Here is a 23,825-nt window from a genome sequence, read left to right as displayed (position 1 = left end):
TATGGCTGGCGCAAGGGTTACATTCGATGAAAGGAAGTCAGTTTTGAAGTGGTATTTTAAGTACGAAAACATTAATGAGGTTCAACGGCAATGGCGACATGAGTATCAAACAGAGCCACCGACACGTTTCACGATTCGTCGCATTCGAGACAGATTTGAAGCCGAAGGCTGTGTTGAAGATGTACACAAACAACGATCTGGACGACCTGTAACAGTAACAAGTCGAGCTAACTCCCGTCGTGTGTTACAACAATTCACTCGCTCACCACAGAAGTCTGTGAGACAGTGTTCCCGTGAAACTGGAGGAGTCGCTCAAGTGTTCGGCGAATTTTGAAGACAGCAAAGTGGAAGTGCTACAGCCCACGGTTGCTACACGCAATGAACGAGGACGACCCAGATCGTAGAATGGAGTACTGCGAGTGGTTTACTAACATGGTGCGCAACGATGAAGAGTTTGCAGAGATGATTCTATGGTCTGATGAGGCACAGTTCAAACTCAATGGTACAGTAAATCGCCACAAATGCATCTACTGGGCCGCCGAAAATCCGAACGTCCATGTAGACAAAGCCGTGAATTTGCCAGGAGTAAATGTGTGGTGTGGGTTGTCTTACCGTGGCTTGATTGGGCCATTCTTCTTTGATGGCACAGTTACCGGTGAGGTGTACCTTCAGAAGCTTCAGACATCCATTTTACCTGCCATCCGAGACTTGAATGGAGACGGAAGAGTTTTCTTTCAACAATATGGTGCCCCAGCCCACTACCAAAATCGTGTTAGGGCGTATCTGGACGAAAATCTACCAGGAAGATGGATAGGCCGTAGAGGTGCTGTGGAGTATCCACCACGTTCCCCAGACCTAACTCCTCTGGGCTTTTACCTGTGGGGAACACTAAATGACGTCGTTTATCAACAAAAGCCACGGACATTTGATGAACTTCGAGAATCCATCGTACATTCATGTGCAAATATCCAACTGAACACGTTGCAGTCAGTAGTTCGTGCTGTAGTTCGGTGGCATCGTTTGTGTGTGGATGTTAATGGTGACCATTTCGAACACCTACAGTGATATCTTTAAGTTGAACTTTAAGCTACACTTCACCAAAAATGTGACAACTCCGTCAATTAGTTTGCAAGTTATGGACTTTTAAACAGTGGATACATTTTTTGGATCCCTCCGTATATGTACATACAGAGTAATTCCGAGATGATGTTGTAAACTTTCTAGGATGATGTAGTAGGTCAAATGTATCAATTTGAGGTAAATGTCCCCGCAACGGAAACGAATAAGTTGAAAGTTAAAAGCGAAAATCGTTATTATACCCCTAGAGGGGAATACATGTACTGGTATTGTTGTAGCTAAGATTGTAAGGTACGCAACTTCACGTAGGTGGTATGGACAAAAACATAAAAAAAAAAAAACAACTTAACATGACTGTAAAAGGCATACCAGAGGAGCTAAGTTCAGTAGATGAGTTTCACAATAGCGAAGATGAAAAAGTGCACGTAGTTTCTTAGGTATGCATTTTAGAACCAATGTTTACTAGACATTTATTCAGGTTTTGATCCATACTACCAGCTCTGAAAGTTGCCCACCTTACAGTTTTACCAACAACAGCACCAGTACATGTATTCCACTGTCAGAACGATTTCCGATAGTAACTTCCAACGCGTTCGTTTCCGGTTGAGGGACACTTACCTCAAATTGATACATTTCTCTTCGCCTTCATCCTAGAAAGTTTGCAACAGCATCACGGAATCACCCTGTATATACATACAATTTACAGGTGCCGGTGCCTACAATTTTGATGCTATGTAGCGTCGTTGGATGACGTTTCTGGACATCGGTTCCCATTCAAAATATTATGTACTCACGCCCCTCTACAAGTGCTGGGAGTTTGTAACGGGAGTTTCCGTACACCCTGTATATCCGCATTGGACTCGCGCTGTACTTCATATACGCTGCACCAGCGCCATCATAATGAAAACTTTTTGACCACCCCTTACAAAAACACAAGTAGCGGACCCGACAGCGTGATATGAACACCAGGAAAGAGTAACGTATCGTTCACCAAGAGGATCCAAGTGCTTTTGCCTGCCAATATGACCTTACATCATGATGAATGGCCGGCCGGGTGGCCGAGCGGTTGTAGGCGCTTCAGCCTGTACCCCTACGGTCGCAGGTTCGATTTCTGCCTCGGGCATGGATGTGTGTGATGACCTTAGGTTAGTTAGGTTTATGTAGTTCTAAGTTATAGGGGACTGATGACCTCAGATGTTAAGTCCCATAGTGCTCAGAACCATTTGAACCATGATGAATGTTCACAATTTTTGTGCAGGCCTTGTGTGTTTCTATTCAATAGATGTCACATAGAATACCCTCCTCTACAGAATCAACATGTAAAACCCATACATATTCCTGTGTTGACCCACTCTTGACGTCACTTGCTTCGACGCCACCCACCGAAAGACTATAGAGAGATTGGGGGTGATTACTATTAATGATGCGTGGGTTAAGCGCGCATTGGTTTCCAGGCTGTGAGATGTACTCTACGTATAAGCACACGGGACAGAATATAAATCAGAAATTATCACGCTAATACCGACTAACATCGCCTCTAGCGGCAATAGTGGTTCGGCAAAGAAGAGAGTCGCCAAGTTTAATCAGGTACTTCTTCAGGAAACCACTCGTTGATAATTAGATGTCGTAGAGGTACCAATTGCAGGTTTGTTGTTCCCTACATAGCAGCAGCAGTTCCAAACAGTCCCAGACATTTTCTATGAGATTGAGATACGGTGATTTAGCAAACCTGTCTAGGCGCAGCAGTGTGTCTGGGCGTGTGTCAAACCAGGAATATGTGCGTACAGCTCTGCGAACATAGCTGTTGTCATCGTTGAAGATGGGGACGTCCACAGGACATGCATGAAGCTGTGGGAGAAATGCTAACATTTGGTCGCTGATAACGTTGGAATAAACATCCTGGTTTACGACTACAATAATCTCTACGGGCCAAGTCATGGTACCGAAAACATCCCAAAATTGATCACAAAACTGCCGTCATCCTAAACTATACCCTTCACACGCTGCAGATTGAATGCTTCAATGGGTCATCGGTGCACTGGACACCTTGCATTATTTGAAAAGAGGAAAAATTGCGACTCTCCGGTGTTTGCTAAAGCTATTGGAAAGGCTGTTGTGTATATAAGATTAACTGATCATTTCATTTCTCGTAATTTGCTGTCAAATGTACAGTTTGCTTTTAGAAGTATTTTAACAATGGAAAATGCTAATTCTCGTTTCTCTGTGGGGTACTGGATGGACTAAACAAAAGATTTCAATCGCTAGGCATGTTTTCTGATTTAACTAAGGCATTTGATGGTATTGATCACAAAATATTCCTCCAGAAGTTGGACCATTATGGAATACGGGGAGTACCTCACGACTGATTGACCTCTTACTTCAAGAACAGCAAAGGTCATTTCCACAGTACTGAGAATGGCTATGATGTGGGGTCCCAGGGAGCACGGTTAAGTCGGGGGTGCCCCAGGGAACAGTACTGAGGCCACTCCTCTTCTTTGTTTATATAAATGATATGCCATCTAGTGTTACAGGTGATTCTAAAATATTTCTGTTTACTGATGACACTAGCTTCATAGTAAAATATGTTGCGTGCAGCATTGGCACTGTTTCAAATAATGCAGTTTAAGACATAAGTTCATGGCTTGTAAAAAATAAACTAACGTTAAATCACAATAAGACTCAGTTTTTACAGTTTCTAACACACGGTTCAACAAAACCTGACGATCTAGTTACACAGAATGGGCATCTGAGTAGTGAAACTGAACAGTTCCAATTTCTAGATGTTCAGACTGACAGTGAACCGTCGCGGAAAGCCCATATTCAGGATCTTGTTCAAAGACTTAATGCTGCCATTTTTACTATTAGAAAAGTCATCTTGGGTATTAATAACAGCTTTAGTTAACACCTAAGATGACTACTCGTAGCTGTGGTTGCCCTGCCTACAAGGTTGTCAATTAGAAAAGTATCTGAAGTAAGTGATAGTTCGACATGAAAAGTAGTCTACGTGAAAAGTAGTCTACTTTGCTTATTTTCATAGAAACTGGTGGTTCGGGCAAAAAGTGGTATATATATATATATATATATATATATATATATATATATATATATATATATATATGTTCCGTAATGTCGCTTCTTGTTAACAATATCAGCTTATTCCCGAGGATCACCAGCTTTCACACACTTAATACTAGACAGAAGTCCAGTCTGCATTTGAGTCGCACCTCCTTGACTCTTGTGCAGAAAGGCGTGCAGTATTCTAGTGTATCCATTTTCGATAAGCTACCACAAGACTTCAAAAATCTGAGCAGTAATCCATGTGCTTTCAGATCCAAATTGAAGAGTTTCCTGATGGATCACTCATTCTGTTCTGTCGAGGAGTTCCTTAAAAAATTAAGCTAATTTCTGTGTTACATTCTTGATTCCGTTTATATAAACTTATAGATTGTCGTCTTTTTAGGATTCATGAACATTTTATTTTACTTATTATTACTTTTCTGTTGTAATTTCATTTACTGACACGATCCATGACCATGGAGATTAGCACCTCAGTTTGGTCCTAAGGAGCTGGGAGTGTCATATAAAGAAAATAAATAAAGCCCTACTACACGGCACCAGTTAATTGCTGTTTATTTATTGAGTTGTTTTCCGCAATGAAGACATGCACGGTAAGCAATCGTCATTTGCTAGGTACCAAACTCCAACCGTCCGTTATATGCTGTTCCCTATGCAATATTCTTTCAGTAACTAATGGACCTGTATTTACTGAAATCGGCAGTTCCGGTCGGCTTAGAGACCGATTGTCATCGGTTGCGAGTGGTACTCCTCTCGTTGTACTCACGTAGGACAGTCGGCGTTGATTGTTGCGATTCTTCGTTAGTTCAGAAAATAATTGCTCTACCAGAACTGTCACCGTAATTACGAAACAAATGAGTACTGAATGAAACCCATCTGACTTTATTCCACAAATCTGTTTGAAATCACAATGTAGCACAGTCATAAAGATTTCACTCGCATTAAAACTCTCAAATTATACTGATATTAATTTCATAAATGCGCTCTGACAATCACTGTGCCTAACTCTGAATACGAGGTGGGACAATAAAGTAATGAGACTGATGTGAATAAATGTTGCTTACCGTTTTAGTCAAGTTTAGTGTTGTCTGCTTCAAAGTAGTTCCCTTCTGATTGCACACTCTTTTGCCAGCGCTTCTGCCATTGATATCCTCCAAGACCCTCCTCACAGCTTTTTGGACATTTTGTGTTGTTTGAAAATGGTGTCCCTTGACCGCCGTTTTGACTCTTGGAAACAGAAAAAAGTCACACTGAGCGAAATCTGGTGAATAAGGTGCCTGTGGTAGTAATGAAATTTGCTTTGAGGTTAAAAATTGCTGTACTGACAGAGCAGTATGGGATGGCGCATTATCGTGATGCTGAATCCAAATCTTTCTCATACCAAGATCTTCAGTTATTATTAGACGAACAGTTTCTCGATTGATGTTCAGTTCTTCTGCACTCATCTTCACGGATAATCTTCGGTCAGATCGTACGAGTTCACGCACCCTGGCCAGGTTGACATCCGTCCGTAAGGTTGATGGTCGTCCACTGCGGTCTTCATCTTCAACATTCGTTTTGCCATCACTAAACATTTTATGGCAACGAAAAACTTGAGCTCTTGACATAACCTCCTCTCCAAAAGCCTTCTGAAGCTTACCGAAAGTTGTCGTCACGTTTTCACCCAATTTAACGCGAAAAGAAATGGCATACCGTTGCGCAGTATTATGCGGTTACATTTCCGTGACGAGAGACACAAACACATGTTAACTTATTACAGCACAACCCACAGCTGAGCAGTTGCATTGATGTGCCGCTTGGACTAGAAGCAGCTTATAGACCAAGGTCAAAGATATTGTGCCTACGCAAGGCTGCAGGGTTGCCACATCTTGCAAAAAAAAAAAAAAACAGTATCATTACTTTATTGTCACACCTCGTATAAACTGTAATGATAATCAAATTTATGGCTTAACTGCATGCAATGGACCGTTTGTCTGCTCCGCAACCTTATTTCTTCTATAAAATAATGATCTGACTTCAAAATTAAGTTCACTAACCTTACTAAGGGTATGCAGTGTGAGACGGGATTTCGTTAGTATTCAGAAATGTTACTCAGCACGCTGCTGGTGATATGCAGTGCGAATGTGCAGTGAAATAAAACCATGAAGTAAAATGAAAAATCTGGTACTAATCTCACCGAGTAAGAAATAACTGAATCGGCACTTTAAGTTTTAACTGAGCGTCATCAAGTCATAGCAACAACACAACTTTCCACACTTCTCACCCATGAACTAATTCGTAAAATGTCTCTTTAGTATTTATCATTGCAGTGAAAGTCAGAACCACATGACTTTATTACAAAAATCTTACAGAAAATCAAAACCATGAGCACTGTTATAAGGATCAAGTACTAAGTAATTACAAATATAAGAAACCACAGTACCTTCAAATGTTACATTACTCATTCATTCAATATAGTCCTGCTCAGTATCTCTCTTTAAACATCATATTACAAAAATTGCTCCAAATAATGTTGTCTCCACTCCAGTACAGGCCAGCTTCCATTCACTTCAAACCTAGTACATTACCATAAGGCTGCTACTAGCACACACTGACAAAATAAAGCTAACCTCTCCGACCAACCTCTCTTATCTCGAACATAGTTCCAAAGCGTATAATTATAAAGGCAATGTTAAAGCGATGTTACAAGGCTTGAGAACATTTATCAAATTTACTAATTAACTCACATTTGCGGCCCACGAGATACTCAGATTATTATGATAATTACAGGCTAGTTAAAAAAGAACGCAGGTTTTGATATATTAAAATAAGATGTTTATTTTTACAAAAAAACGCAAACAAAATACATAAATTCTATCATCTATCCTTCCTACTTCATATATGAAAAATGTGAGGCGTATCACCTCCTCTACGGCGCTGGCATGCAAGAACTCTCTCCATGTAATTCACTGTGACTGACGACAAGTTTCCACGTCAATTTCGCTGACAACTCGTAGAATTTCCTGCTTGAGCTGATGAATGTTTCGGGGTTTATTGGTATACACCATTGTTTTAAGATGACCACAAAGAAAAAAGTCACAAGGAGTTAAGGCACATGATCTTGATGGCCATCATTGTGCGAAATGAGCCGATCCGGGAACCACTCACGGAGCAAGTGAATTGTTTGTCGGGAAGTATGGCAGGTGGCACCATCCTGCTGAAACCGCAACTCTTCAGCGTCCATTCCGTCGAAATGAGGCCACAAAAACTCCCTTAGCATCACACGGAATTGACAGTCACAGCTTGTCCTGCCTCAACTTCAAAAAAATAAGGGCTGATGACGCCGCCCAACCAAAAGCCGCACCTGCCGGTAGGTGTGGCCGAGCGGTTCTATGCGCTTCAGTCTGGAACCGCGCGACCGCTGCGGTCGTAGGTTCGAATCCTACCTCGGGCATGAATGTGTGTGATGTCCTTAGGTTAGTTAGGTTTAAGTAGTTCTAAATTATAGGGGACTGATGACCTCAGAAGTTAAGTCCCATAATGCTCAGAGCCAAAAGCCGCACCAAATTGTCTCTTGTTGTGCATACGTTTTCCTTTTTCTTGGACCATGCAAGGATTTTCGGACCCCCAGATACGGCACGTCTGCTTATTCACAAAACCATTTAAGTGGAAGTGTGCTTCATCACTGGAGATGATTTTGTTTGCGAAGCTGTCGTCCTCTTTAGTCCTCTCAGAACCCAGAACTGTCATCTCTTCTGGTGATTCGTCACTTTCAACTGCTGCGTCAAATGAATTTTACATGGATGGTTATGGAGATCATACCAGAGAATTCCTCTTACTGAAGAACAGCTTAAGCGCAAGTGTTAGGAACAGCGACGAATTGATTTCATTGGACTAATAGCAACACAGTAACGAATCACGCAATGATCCGCTCACTTCGGCAAGAACGAGGATGCCAAGGACTTTTAAGGGTTGCTATTGAACCGTCTCAGAAAACTTTGTCATAAGTTGATGCATTGTGTGCCTCATCACGCCCTAGAATCGAGCGAATTCGCCTGACAGTTGCTGCATAGTTTTCTCCATTCTGATAAAACGTTTTCACGATTAGCACACGTTGTGCAATGGTGAACTGTTGATAATTCTTCCGGGTTATATGGCCGTGGTCCATGGAATACTTCTATTCCTAACGTTTCGTCCAATACTACGTTGGACATCCTCAGAGGTATGGCTGGTCCTGCTGAGTCCTACCGACTGACGAGTCGGGCGTCAGAGAGCGGCCTAAATACCGAGGAAAGTGGGCGTGGTCTAGCTTGCACGTAGTAGCAGAGAGAAGACTAGTCAAAGATAAAATGTAACTATCGATAATAATCCGTCATAGATAAAAATCACTTATCGATTCTGTAACGCCACTGTCCATATCTCGCTTAATTTCAAGGCCTCTTCTTTTCTATTAAAATTATCTTCATGTTCATAAATTTCAATAGCCTCAGTATACAGTCGTGAATAATAGTTCGTGGTAGCACTTAAAACTGTAGTTTCAGAAAACTTAACTACATGGTCACCGGACTGAAGTGCATGTTCCGCAGCGGCTGGTTTATCTATTTTACCCAGTCGGCAAAGACTTTTATGCTCCTTTACCCTCGTATTCACACTTCTTTTCGTAGTACCAATAGAGACCTTGCCACAGGTACACGGAATTTTATACACACCGCTAGATGATAATGGTGGCCTTCTATCTCTAACAGAACGAAGTACTTGTCCTATTTTTCTGGTAGGTTCCTCAGTATTTAGGCCGCACTCCGACCCCCGACTCGTCAGTCGGCAGGACTCAACAGGACCAGCCATACCTCTGAGGATGTCCAACGTAGTATTGGACGAAACGTTAGGAATAGAAGTATTCCATGGGCCACGGCCATATAACCCGGAAGAATTATCAACAACAGTACCATCCGATCGTGAAAGCCTTCATTGTATCAATAGTGAACTGCTTCACGGTTAGACCCCGAATGCGAGAAGTTCAAATTGACTCATTGAAAGTGAGTCAACAACCGAAATGTTTCTGGAAATAGAAACGGATCAGAACGACGTCACCATCTGACAAACAAAAATTTACCAGCTGCTTTAAAACCGGCGTTCTTTTTAATCACGCTTTAGGACAGCCACCTTTCACAAGTTCATTCAAGCTTTGGTCGCGGACTCGTCCAAACTCAAAATCTTCTTTCTGCCATTCTGTCACGTGTGCCCACGTCCACCCATTTTACTACCCTAATTCCATACAACAGACCAGCGCGCATTCTTGACTTACGTCTGTGGCGGAGGCTTACTTGTACACTACCTAGTGTGTTCCTTGAAGGGGGCGAAGGCAGGCGCTGAGCGGGCCGCCGTGTTGCAGGGCAGCGCGACTCCGGTGAACGTGACGCGGCGAAGCTCCAACGACTCGGCCGTTTCGCGCGGCGCTTCGAGCGGCGGTCTGCGGGCCACGGTACGCGCGGGCAAGATGTCCGCCCAGCTGCGAGAGGTGCTCGACATGGCCCTCCTCTGGGAGTTCAACGTCTTCAAGCTCGAGAAGCTCTCCGCAAACAGGTAAGGCTGCGCACTGAAACGCACGCCGTCGCTTACCCCTCCAGAAAAAATCAGGCGCTCACAACCGAAAGGGCGTAAAGCACACCATCATCTATTTTTCGATTGTAGCGTATACACTGATCAGCCAGAACTTAATGACCACCTACCTATCTATCGCTTGCTCCTTTGTCCCGCATTTTGCGCGGGGTTAAATCGGATTTGGCATGTTAATTTCAAGGGGTGGCCGGAAGCCCTTCCTGCCGCCACCCCGAACCCCCCGGGATGGAATCAGAGTACCCCATCTGTCTGCATCTAGTGGAAATCCTGGAGAAGTGCGGATGTATTTAAAATGTCTGAGAGTCGCGTAACTGAGGCGGGACGTGGGGACCAGCCCGGTATTCACCTAGAGGGATGTGGAAAACCGCCTAAAAACCACATCCAGGCTGCCTGGCACTCCAGCCCTCGACGTTAATCCGGCGGGTGGATTCGATCCGGGGCTGGCGCGCCTCCCCGAGTCCAGGAAGCAGCGCATTAGCGCTCTCGGCTAACCAGGCGTTAATGACCACCGACCTACTATCGATACAAACACATCCAGGCTATAGCAGCGTCATCTTGTGAGGAATTACTACTAGTCAGACACACGCATAGTGGATGTAGTATCAGTGAGAGTGTTGTTTGTGTGTAGAATTGGTAAGGCACATGATCTATCTGAGTTTGACCGAGGGCAGACTGTGATGGCCCGGAAGCTCGGCACGAGCATTGCAGAAACGCATGTTGTTCTCAATGGAGAGACGTCTACAGACGTTAAAGTAACCTCTGGCGTGCCACAGGGGAGTGTTATGGGAGCATTGCTTTTCACAATATATATAAATGACCTAGTAGATAGTGTTGGAAGTTCCATGCGGCTTTTCGCGGATGATGCTGTAGTATACAGAGAAGCTGCAGCATTAGAAATTTGCAGCGAAATACAGGAAGATCTGCAGTTGATAGACACTTGGTGCAGGGAGTGGCAACTGACCCTTAACATAGACAGATGTGATGTATTGCGAATACATAGAAAGAAGGATCCATTATTGTATGATTATATGATAGCGGAACAAACACTGGTAGCAGTTACTTCTGTAAAATAACTGGGAGTATGCGTGCGGAACGATTTGAAGTGGAATGATCATATAAAATTAATTGTTGGTAAGGCGAGTACCAGGTTGAGATTCATTGGGAGAGTCCTTAGAAAATGTAGTCCATCAACAAAGGAGGTGGCTTACAAAACACTCGTTCGACCTATACTTGAGTATTGCTCATCAGTGTGGGATCCGTACCAGATCGGGTTGACGGAGGAGATAGAGAAAATCCGAAGAAGAGCGGCGCGTTTCGTCACAGGGTTATTTGGTAAGCGTGATAGCGTTAAGGAGATGTTTAGCAAACTCAAGTGGCAGACTCTGCAAGAGAGGCGCTCTGCATCGCAGTTAGCTTGCTGTCCAGGTTTCGAGAGGGTGCGTTTCTGGATGAGGTATTGAATATATTGCTTCCCCCTACTTCTACCTCCTGAGGTGATCACGAATGTAAAATTAGAGAGATTCGAGCGCGCACGGAGGGTTTCCGGCAGTCGTTCTTCCCGCGAACCATACGCGACTGGAACAGAAAAGGGAGGTAATGACAGTGGCACGTAAAGTGCCCTCCGCCACACACCCTTGAGTGGCTTGCGGAGTATAAATGTAGATGTAGATGTAGACTTGGGTGTTCGAGGAGTGCTGTGGTGAGTGTCTTCAGCACATGGTGAAACCACGTCCAGACGTCGAGGGTTTGGGCGGCGATATCGTAGGCTGGGAAGTCTGGTAAAACAGGACAGGCGGCGAACTCTGGCAAAACTGACATTAGAATTAAGTGCTGGGTAGAGTGTAACTGTGTCAGAACCCACACTGCACCGAAAACTCCTAACGCAGCCGACGATCCGTGCATGTGCCAATGTTAACTCCACGACATCGGCAAGTGCAACTGAAATGAATACGTGACAATCGGCACTGGACGTTTGCACAGTGGCAGAGCGTTGTATGATCTGATGAAACCCGAAACTTGTTCATCATGCCGATGGAAGGGCGCGAATCCGTGGCCTTCCAGGGGAACAACTCCTTGATACCTGTACTGCAGGGTGAAAACAAGCTACGGCAGCTCCATTATGCTTTGGGTATCCTTAGCGTGAGCATCCGTGGATCCAGTGGAGCTCGTGCAAGGAATGATGACGCTCAAGGAGTATCGTATGCTAATTGTAGACCATGTACACCCCTCCATGACGATCACATTTCCTGATGGCAGTGGCATTTTTCAGCGAGATAATGCGCTGTGTCACAAGGCCAGGAGTGTGATGGTGTGGATCGAGGAATACAGTGACGAGTTCCAATTGCTGCCCTCCTCATCTCCCGGACTCGCCAGATCTGAACCCGATTGAAAACATCTGGGATGTGACTGAACGTGACGTCAGAGCTTATCGTCTTTCTCCCCGGCATGTACGGTAATCAGGTGACTTGTATGTGCATATGTGGTGCAAACTCCCTGCAAGCGACTTAGCAAAGCCTCATTGCTTCCATTCCACGTCGCGTCGTCGTTGTTATCCATGCCAGAGGTGGACATCCCAGCTATTAGATAGGTGGTCCTAGTGTTCTGGCTGTTCAGTGTATGTATGTGTTGATCTTACAGCGAACCATCTCTGTCTGTGATGTACGCATACACTATTTACAGAATGAACAATAATAAAATCGGCAAAATGCAGGGACCAGTTCCTGACTAGAAGTGGAAGAAGAAAGATCCTATGAACATATGTCCTGAAATGGATAGTGTGCATGCAACGCCAACAAATAGTCCCAGAACACCGTACGGAGCTGCATAGCATCCACGTCACAACAGTTGTTCACATTGGCCTCCATGGGACGCAATGCACGCGTTCACACGTCGCATCATGGATTGCTGCACTCTTTCGCACGTTATGGCCTCTCTTCAAATAGCGTCATAGACGCCGTGATCACGCTGTTGAAGGGTCTGCACATGAGGTACTGGTTCAGCATGCACAGTACATTCCAGATGCCTCCAGAGGTAAAAATACAGGACTTAAGTCCGATCATCTAACAGGCCATGCTAAGGGCCTCTGCGTCCTATACAACGTCCAGGGATGATGTTGAGGTGTCGGCAAACTGTAATGCGGAAGTGGGGTGGTGCGCCGTCATGCAGAAACCACATAATCTATCGTATTGCCAAAGGCACATTCTCAAGCAGCGCAGGCAGAGTATTCCGCAGGAAGTCCAGTACGTTCCTCCGTTGAGGCACTGTGGAATGATAACCAGTCGTGTTATCTAGTCACCAAGAGACCCTGTCCACACATTCGTATTAAACCGAAGCTGATGAGAAGCGTCAACCATTCCCCGAGGATTGTTTGTAGCCCGTGGATGACGATTATGCAGATTGATGATGTTAGTTACGGTAAAGGTTGTGTCGTCAGTAAAGAGGACTGATGACAGAACTCCCATACTAGTGATGGTCTGGTGCAAAATCCATCGACAAAATTCTTCGCGTAGACAAAAATCCGCTGCTGATAACCCTTGCACTCGTTTCAGCTGATAGGTACACTAGCACTTTCCATGCAAGATACCTATAACAGTGCTTTGGCTTACACTATTCTGGCGGGCCACTTGCCTAGAGTTTGTACTGGGGTTCTTCTCAATATCCTGCAAAACCCGGTCCTCCATATCTGGTGTGCACACAGTCCGCTGCCTCCCTGCATTGAAATGGTGTGTGATGTGATTGGTGTCTCTGAGGGTACTTGTATTGGTATTGCAATGCTGCCTCTAAACCGTTTCTATCTGCTTGGCCATAGAAAAACACCATCTCAGCTTTTTCCATCATCAACACAGGACCATTCTGCTGCTTAACAGTATGCTGCCTCAATCACCCAGCCTACAACACACAGAAAACACATGGCACTTAGTCAGAGGAACAGTCATACGTCAGCGCCACCTACTGTGGCATGATGCGTTTCTGGACACATGTTCATAACATCTCTTTTCCTCTATTTCCAGTCAGGAATCCATCCCTGCAGTTAGTGGGCTTTAATAATGTCCACCCTGTATATGAATATTTGCGAAAAGCTATCTCACTGATTCCTCTGATGTTCGCTTCCATGTCGGTCCAAACCATAAATTTTCAATTCTGTGGGAGCGCTCACTGGCTAAATTGACTGTTATATCCTCATAAAAGCTGGAAGCTCTTAAAGGAATCGTCCCGTCCGCCTCTCCCCCACCCTCACCTACCTTGGCCTCACCATTGACCGTCACCTCACCTGGATCCTTCACCTCCACTCTATCCAACCCAAAGCCCACAACTGCCTCAAACTCCTCTCTGGCCAGACATGGGGGTTGAACCCCTCTACCATCCTCCACACCTACAAATCCTTAATATGTCCCATCTTCTGTTATGCCAGTCCCGCCTGGATAACCGCCCCCCCCCCAAATTCTATAAGTCCCTCTAGATCCTCCAGCGCCATGCACTGTGCCTCGCCTTCCATGTACACCTCCCGTTCCCCACGCGAATCCTCTACAACCTGATTCCTTTCCCCCAACTGCTCCTATTCCTTGAACATATCCACATACTCTACACCTCTCGCCGCCTTGATCCCCCTAATCCCCTGATTGCTCCTCTCCTCTCCAACCCCCGCCCTGTGCTGCCCCTTCACTGTTGTGTCCCCCCTACTATCCATCTGTACACCCTTCATCTCCTTTCGCAAGGTGGCTTCCGTCAACTCCCCCTCCTGCATGATGCCCTCTTGCCCTCCATCTTCCCCTCCTATCAAATCTGATCCTCACCTCCCCCTCCTGTCTTCTGTCCTTTCCCCAGGCTCCCTCTTCCCCCCTTCCATCCTGTTTTTTCCCTGCCTACCCTCTCTCTACATCCCTTCTCTCCCCTGAGTCCTTTCTGCTCTCCCCTCCACTGCCTTTCCCACTCATTCTCAAGTCCGCCCAGCCCCTTCTTTTCTATGTCCCCTCCGTCCATCAGTTCCCCCCTTTTTCTTTTCCTCTCCTCCCCATTTGCCAGCCGGAGTGGCCGCGCGGTTAAAGGCGCTTCAGTCTGGAACCGCACGACCGCTACGGTCGCAGGTTCGAATCCTGCCTCGGGCATGGATGTGTGTGATGTCCTTAGGTTAGTTAGGTTTAAGTAGTTCTAAGTTCTAGGGGACTTATGACCACAGCAGTTGAGTCCCATAGTGCTCAGAGCCATTTGAACCATTTTTCTCCCCATTTTTCCCCATCATAGGTCCAGGTCCTGCCCCCCCCCCCCCCCCCCCACTCACTATCTGCCGCCGTGTCACCTGTGTAGTGCTATTACAAGTGAGTGTTCAGTGTTGTGCGTCCCCTGTCAGTGTTGTGAACAGCCGCCATACTGTCGCTAGTTGTGTTTTTTATCTTGTGCGAACAGAAACCAGACTGTCGCCGTGTTTTTTAATTATGCCTGTCTATGTCTTCATCCGCATCGTCACCGCAGTGTTTTCATATTTTAACGTCCACACCTTACGCCATTTTACAGTTTTTTACAATGTCACCGTTTTATCGTCTGTTTTTCTTGTTTGTTTCTACTATCATTATGTTTTTTAACTTTTCTGTAGGCTGCAGAGCAGCATATTACGCTCCTGCCAGCCCGCCCCCCCCCCCTCTGGGGGTGGGGGGAGGGATTTAAATCCAATAAAGAAAAAAAATGAAGGAATAACCCACCACAACCTCACGTTCCATGGTTTCAGCATTCCGGTCTGTAAAATATACGCTGAGGATATCATAACCTTCACGAAGATTACCGACATCACTATGAAACTAAAGTTGCTGTTGGTCGTAACAAAGTACTTTTCAGAAATTTTACAATGATGAAGTCTTCATCAGGTGGCCAAGAACTGTTGTTTCAAGTAACATATTTTTCACTGGAGTCGTGGGAGGCAACTATTTTCTTCATGTCACACAGTCTGTCATTTCCACACATTTTGTAGATGTTTTGCAAAGTCTAGTACCGGCATACGTACGTGAAACGCAAACTCCAACCTTGAAGCACAGACTTAACAAAACTATTAGACTTCCTGCCTGAACTGAACCGATACTTTTACTTGAACCAGTCAAAGAGCGTGCTTAATGAAAATCAGGATAATGAGGACCATGAAGTCTTGGGACAGGTCATAATTATGTGTGTAGTGCATTTAATTATTTCTGATTCTAGTTTCACATTAATTATAAATACACGAATATTTTGTGAATTAACATTAATAATAATAATTGTAAATATTAATTAAAATTTCACAGCATAAAGTGGGCACATTATTTTTCATAGGAAATAGAGGATGTTGAAACTTGGTTAAAAAATAAGTCAAATCTATGAGACTGGTACTTTGTGTACAAATTTACTATTCACAAACATCTATTTTTTTCAGAACTTTGTGTCTGTACTTTTGGCCCTCATGGTTGTCAGCGCCTCAGATGATTTTGAACTCTTCTCTGCGGACGGACTAAGGTTGCGTGAACACTAATTAAATGAGGGGTCCCTATTCTGTAATATGTCATTGCATTTTTTATGTATTACTTTATTTCCAAGTATTATGTGAGACTAACATCTAATAATATTTGACTAATCTAATCCGTACAAGCGAAATGTTCTTGAAGACCATATTGTAGAAAGGGAAGAGGAAGTAGATGAAGATGAGATAGCAGATACAATACTGCGAGAAGAATTTGACGCGCCATTAAAACTTCTACGTCGAAACAAGGTTCCTGGAGTGGACGACATTCCCTCAGAGTTATTAAGATCTTCGGAAGAGCCATCCATGAGAAAATTATTCCACTCGGTATTTGAGACAGGAAAAATACTCTCATACTTCAAGAAGAATGTAATAATTCCAATTACAAAGAAAGCAGATATGGACAGGTATGCACATTACCGAATAGTTTAATAAGTCGAGGAGAAAAATAGTGTCACCAATTATTAACAGAAGAATTGAAAACTGGTAGAAGGCGATGTCGGGGAAGATCATTGTGGTTTCCAAAGAAATATTGGAACTGTTAGAAATAGGTTAAGGAAAGTCTTATCTAAGTTCATAGCTTTTGTAGATTTAGACAAAGCTTTTGACAATGTTGACTGGAATACGCTTTTTGAAGTTCGGAAGGTAGCAGGGGAAAAATCAGGGAGCTCAACATTATGTACAACTTGTACTATATAGAAACCAGACTGCAATTACAAGAGCCGAAGGGCATGAAAGAGAAGCAGTGTTTGAGAAGGGAGTGGGACAAGGTTGTAGCCTGTCTTCAATATTGTTCAGTCTGTAGATTGAGCTAGCTATGAAGGAAAGCAAGGAGAAATTAGGAGAGGGAATTAAAATTTAGGGAGAAGAAATGAGTACTTTTCAGTTTGCTGAAGACACTGTAATTCTATCAGAAACAGCAAAATAGTTGGAGATGCAGTTGAAAGGAGTGGACGTTTCTTGAAAGGAGGATATAAGATGAACATTAAGAAAAGGAAAACGAGGGTAATGGAGTGTAGCTGAATTAAATCAGGTGATGCTTAGGAAACTAGATTAGGAAACTAGACACTAAAACTAATAGATAAGTTTCGCTGCTTGGACAGTAGAATAATTTCTGATGGCAGAAGCAGAGAGAATCTATAACGCAGAATGGCAATGGCAAGGAAAGTGTTTCCGATGAGGATAGATTTGTTAATATCGAATATAAATTTAAATATTGTTAAGTCTTCTCTGAAGGTATTTTGTATGGGGGTAGCTTATACGGAAGTGAAACGTGGACGATAAGTAGTTCAGATAAGAAGAGAGTAGAAGCTTTTTAAATGTGGTGCTCCAGAAAAATGCTGAAGATTAGATGGATAGATTATCTAACTCATGAGAAGGTACTGAATAGAATTGTTGAGAAAAGAAATTTGTATCATAATTTGAATAAAACAAGAAATCGGTTATAGGACACATTCTGAGAGAGCAAGGAGTCGCAATATAATACTAGAGATAAGAATGGGGGATTACAATCCAAACAGTGACAGATATTTCACACCGTGATTTTTAAAACATAACTGACTCTTATTATCTCCATTGACATAGGAAGGAAAAATAATTATTTCAGTTTTGTGACTGGAGATTTATTATTTTAGTCTCCACTCACAGAACTGAAATAATTTTTTTTGAACCACTACGTACTTAGGCCGTGTAAACACTGAAACTGGTCAAGCTACTATTGTGTTTTTGCTAAATGAAAGAGTAACCTGACCACTGTAACAGATCGCCGGCAGCCACAACTGACAGCGTTTGTGCTTCGTCTTTAATGAGTGTGTTGCTGATGACTCGCAACTTCCTTTTTTTTTTTTTTACTTATTGATCAAAAACGTGAGTCTTGTTACAGAATCAGATTAAAAAGTACCTTAGCAGTAAATCTAGTGCCATGTTTTTATACAAAAGTAATATGGCGTAAACGCATACAATTGAAAGTGCCAAAATAAGACAAAAATGTCCAACAAACATGTGCTCTAAAACGCGTACCTCAAAAGTTACGAGCACTTGATCATTAGAAGAGTTATGTTTGAAAGTAGCAAAGATGAACAAGTGCTCACAGCTCTGAAGGAATGCATTTTCGAGCACATGTTTACTAGATTTTTTTGTCCATACTACCAGTTCCCAACATATGGAAAGTACAGAACTTGCAGTAAAAGAGATTTGTTTCACAGTACCGAAGACGAAAAATTGCTCGTAGCCCTTAAGGAATGCATTTTCGACCCCACGTTTACTGAGACTTTTTTGCTTCTAGTATCGTGTACTTTCAACTGTATGTGTTTACGCCATTAATCATGATTAACCCTATATATATATATTTTGTTTATGGTACTCAAGCTAGCACGACTATAACTTCGTTATCAATTATCAGATCGTTGGAATCATATGTCTCAACAGGTGCTTTCTGTTTCTGATAAAATGCTGAACCTGGATCAGAATGCAATTGCTTGATAAAAGCGCGATAAAATGATTATTTGCTTTTGATACATGACGGAGTTGCAGGAACCGAGGCTGCGACATAATGTAGACTAACGCCTTTCCTTGATTTCTGAATTACAGTCTGTTTTGACTCACATTTCGAACAGTATTTTTGAATGTATTTGTCAATACTTCAGAGAATTATCATGCGTCACTGTCCATTCCTACTCGTGCAATGATTTTACGAAACTTTCTGCTTACGTCTTATTTGTGTGGTTAATAGCGCTTGAAATAAAAGCATCGCGACACCTGTTCCAACCATGTCAGTGTACCAGCTTTTCTCAGCTTATCGTTCGGTGGTTCTTGGAATATTGGCTATGACGAATGAATCACGAAGTTCATGTCACGCGTCAGGTGTGATACCGAGTTACTGCATCTCATATGTTTCACAAATATGTTTAAAAGCATCCCAGGTGCGTTCAAAGCCTTGGATATATTTAGCCCCCCTCGTATTCCCCGTAAACTAATGAACAAGAGCTCATGTTTCATACAGAGTGCTGTTATCTTCTGCATAAGAAGCACTCACATGCTACAAATATTGAAATAGGAGTCATCTAACAGAATAATTACGGAATCCAAGTATGGGATACAGCGTCTTCACCTATCATGTAATAAACTTAATAGCGTCGTAACGTGTGCCCCGAGAAAATCTACTTTAAATACCTCAGTCCAATGTTCCTTACTCTCAAATGTGACTGTTATTATGTATCAGGTCTTTTCCAATGTTTTATAATGTTTTATTATACTTTTTCTGCTACGTCATTGCTGTACAAATGTAGCATTCGTAATAGTAAATTAGTCTGTAGATGAGTACAGTGGATATATTACAGCTTTATTTGATTGCAGTGCTGCCTTCTGTAAGAGTTCATATAATTTTCCGATTATTTAGAATACTAAAGTATTACTTTTATATCAATAATTTTGCTAACTTACAAGATATATTGACGTTAACAATAATGTTTTTACATTCTTGCGAACTGATTCGGAAAATCACAGTTAACAAAAGTGAGGTTATTTTATCATGACATTAATAACAATAAAAGTATTTGTATTATGGGTTACAAACTTGAGTTACTTGTAGCATAACTAAAATTATCGCACATAGATGTAAAACTAAGATAATTGTTTAGAGGTAAATGAAAGTGTTAGGACACTGGGCTCACGAGATAACCTGGAAGCCGTCCCAGAAACCTTTCTGGGAAATTTCCTATTGCATATTGCAAATACTGTTGTTTTTGACATTTAGGCACACATAGTTAGACAGTAGTAATCGAATTAGACGACCAAGCTTGTATCACCGACATCAGCATTAAGCGCAAATAAGCTGAATGTGTGTCTCTTTTAAACGCCTAACTAATCATGGGCAGTGGTAGAGGAGACACGCACCTGTCACCGCTTTTATGAGCTGATAGGGGGCAACAAGCGGTGTTTGGCACACTCCTGCGGATGTAATCGTTTTACAGCTACAAAAGTACATCAGTCACAGTCAAAGTACTGACAGCAGCATCAACATAAGTCTAAAAGTAGAGTCACGTACGACGTCTTCATTAATTGCCAGGGATTTTGCACTAGGCACACAATCGATTTGTTGCAAAAGAAATAGCATTTCGGATGTTGGATGGGGATTGAAGTAGTGTGACAGCATCCAGTGATTTAATGCTGCAGCTGACAGCGCCCTACCACGAACTGGATGTAAGTTCTGCAAAAAGTTTAATGGTGAATCACCACCGGCACAGTATGGACTCAGCTGGCAAGCTTTGGAGATGATGTTGAGCTGTACATGCTCAGTTACTCCAGCCGAGTCGCGTGTCTCTGTGAAATGCTTCGAGAAAGTGAAGTAGGTTACAGACGTATTAGCGTAATATGAGGTCTGTAACAGTGAGGACTAGAGCTAGCCCTCACCCCCTGCGCTCCGACAGAAATTCTGTGTGTTGACAGAAATGAAGCTGTGACTGTCGAGTTAAAAGTGAAATCGTTGGAAAACTGGCGGTGTGGTCGTCTTTCGCATATGGGAGAAACTTGTGTTAATTCACATCTGCCAGTGTTTTGAAGACTCCTTAAGTAACAGCTCTTATTTTCTATATATATATATATATATATATATATATATATATATATATATATATATATAAACTGATCCGACTTACAGGATTAACTTTGTGGCTATTTTCTGATGACTCTGTGTTCTCTTCATTGAGTGAATGTGGGAGACAAAATTTCTAGTTGGTGCGATGAATGGCAGCTTGCTCTAAAAAACAAAAAAAGCACTCCGTCGTCAGGCCACGAGTGGTCTACCGGGACCATCCGACCGCCGTGTCATCCTCGGTGGAGGTTGCAGGTAGGAGGGGCGTGGGGTCAGCACACCGCTCTCCCGGTCGTTATGATGGTATTCTTGACCGAAGCCGCTACTATTCGGTCGAGTAACTCCTCAATTGGCATCACGAGGCTGAGTGCACCCCGAAAAATGGCAACAACACATGCAGCCGACGTGGTCACCCATCCAAGTGCCGACCACGCCCGACAGCGCTTAACTTCGGTGATCTTACGGGAATCGGTGTATCAACTGTGGCAAGGCCGTTGCCTCGCAGCTTGCTCTGAGTAATATTTAATATGGGTGAATAGAGAAAAAAACACCACATAATGTTCGAATACAGCTTTAGTAGTGCGCTGCTTGAGACAGTATCATCGATTAAATACTCGTATCTAGATTTAACCTTGCAAAGCAGTATGAAATGGAACGCGTATGTAAGAATGATGGCCGACTTCTGTTTATTCAGGGACTTTATTAGGAAAGCGTGATTCATCTCTAAAGAAAATCACGAACAGAGCAGTAAGTGCGATGCATTTTTGATTGTTTGGGCCCCCACAGGGTTGAACTAAAGGAGGACATGGAAACGCTTTGCCGCTGGTTGCACGTGGCCCAGCGCCCGATATTGGGAGGCACACACGGAGACGGCGGGACGTTGTCAGCAGTGCAATCTGTGACAGGTTGTGTCCGCAAGGTTCTTCTACGTGTCAACCAAAGTTGAGGGCTTGAGAACCATCTGCCTTGGCACCATGCCTGTCAGATCCTGTTGGTACCTGTCAGCGCCTGCTGGCGCAAGGTTCATTAGTTATCAGCTTCATCTGCGTCGCATCTGCTAGAGACAACTAGCCGCGGGTCCTGGCTCTTCACACGATGTATATTACATACAGTACTTACATGAAGTCTGAAAGTAAGGAAGTGGAAAATAGTAGGTGAATAAATCAATACAAAGTTTTTTAAGTAGAAGAAACGATTTATTTATTGACACACTACGTGCAGAAGCAACCAACATAGTGCATGCACCCACACCAGGTGCATTTTTATTTTCTCGTGATCACGACCCCAGGCAGTCATTAGCACTAGCACCAAACACATCGCATAAGGCCCACATTGAAACACTCCGGAAGCATTCTTACCAGTTTACCTAACCTTGCTGATATGAATTGCATAATCAAATGAGGTCTGCAACTTATAATCTGAACTTAATTGTATACGATTCAGACACAGAGCACTGCTTATATATTTATAACACATTATGATATTTACGTGTGAACATATTAATTTGTGTTAATTTATGAAATGTGGAATTCACATGCTGCAAAGGGAAACTTCAATATTTACTGATACTGTCTTTATTACATTGAACTAATGCTCTAACTGTAGCTGTTATAGGCTCCCAACGTGCAACACTCGACGAAATAGAGAGTGTACATTTAACACACGTAGTGATGCGTCCCATATGCTTTGAATATTGCACCCACATATCCTGAAAGCAAATTTTACACAGACGGGTACCCTCAAGCACATGCCGTTCGGATGACACTGCTTTTTTCAGAATTTTTCTGATAATTTTATTATTTAACTCATCGTTTGATGTAATTATCGCATTTTGCGTTCGACAGAATGTCCACAAAAGCAGAACCCTCGACACGAATCAGAAGCAAGTATCTGGAGAACTGCAGAGCGTGTGCTGACCACGAAACATCTTCTTCATGCAAGTGCTTCACCTTTAACGTTGCAAAAGTACCCTCTTCACTGAGCTCAACCGCTCGTTGCTTAATAGCAAATGGCCATTCATCGAAGGAAGCTAACCTTGTCTCCAGCGTGCTGCATTTAGACCTTATCGGCCCCAACAAGATTTCAGTTGAACTGTATTCAGGCGTTGATTCTGGAAAGCAGTTTGGACGTTACTGCACCATTGGTTTCTGGAATCTCGACGTGTCATAGTAGCTCGACCGGATGGGGTATTGCCTTACTAACCACCATTAACGGAATGCCTCCATGCCACATCAGCCACCTAGATTCGGAAAACTATTTGGAATAGGTAGTAAATCTTCTGTATACACCCCTCGCTTTGATTTCTAACCGTGTCTGCTGGCAAAGATATAGAATCGGTATGCGTCAAGCAGACTTAGGTCATTACCTATTAATGTTTTTCGTATACATAGTCCTAAGATCATTCTGCAGTTTTCTCTACTGAAATACAATAACAGTAGCTTACACGTTGATCTCTTGATCATGACGTCTTTTTTATATTATGACTCCTTTAACTGAATGTGGTGCGAAACAGACTCAAGGAGTCATTACTGTATGATTACAAGATTACAGAACAATCAGTGGACGCAGTTCCATTCGTAAAATATCTCATATTTCCTTAAGAGAGACTACTGATACAAGAAGAGTAATGTGTTTCCTTACAGCTTCAATTAGTAAGCACAGAGATGATCAACAAATCTCAGTGCCAGACTCTGTACGAGAGGCGTTCTGCATCGCAGTGTTATTTACTGCAAGCTTGCGAGAGCGTACATTCCTAGGAGCGTCAGACAATATATTGCTTCCCTCTATGTACACCTCACGGAAATAGAGCATGAAGGTAAAATTAGGTAAATCTTAATGTCGCAGGGCTGGGTTGTATATAGTTTTCTGTTATTATTATTATTATTATTATGACAAAACCTTTCTCAGACGTTATGTCTGGTTAAAAATGGAAAGTGACGTGGACCTTGATCAAGCGTGACTTCCTTTTAACTGTACGGTATATGTTACATTGCATTTAGGAAC

General features: G+C 43.0%; 1 protein-coding gene across 1 annotated transcript in view; it reads left to right on the top strand.

The window, feature by feature from the left end:
* LOC124615911 (high affinity cAMP-specific and IBMX-insensitive 3',5'-cyclic phosphodiesterase 8A) overlaps positions 1–23,825 on the top strand; it is a 1,662,866-nt gene that overhangs the window by 1,509,716 nt on the left and 129,325 nt on the right. Inside the window, exon 13 of the mRNA XM_047144089.1 lies at positions 9,524–9,714. Within this exon, the coding sequence (XP_047000045.1) occupies positions 9,524–9,714 (191 nt within the window). The remainder of the gene's footprint in view (positions 1–9,523; positions 9,715–23,825) is intronic.

This window comes from Schistocerca americana, chromosome 5 (assembly GCF_021461395.2).
Source record: "Schistocerca americana isolate TAMUIC-IGC-003095 chromosome 5, iqSchAmer2.1, whole genome shotgun sequence".
In the NCBI taxonomy this organism is placed as follows: domain Eukaryota; kingdom Metazoa; phylum Arthropoda; class Insecta; order Orthoptera; family Acrididae; genus Schistocerca; species Schistocerca americana.
The sequence above is the reverse complement of the archived record's forward strand: the minus strand, read 5'-3'. Positions and strand labels throughout refer to the sequence as shown.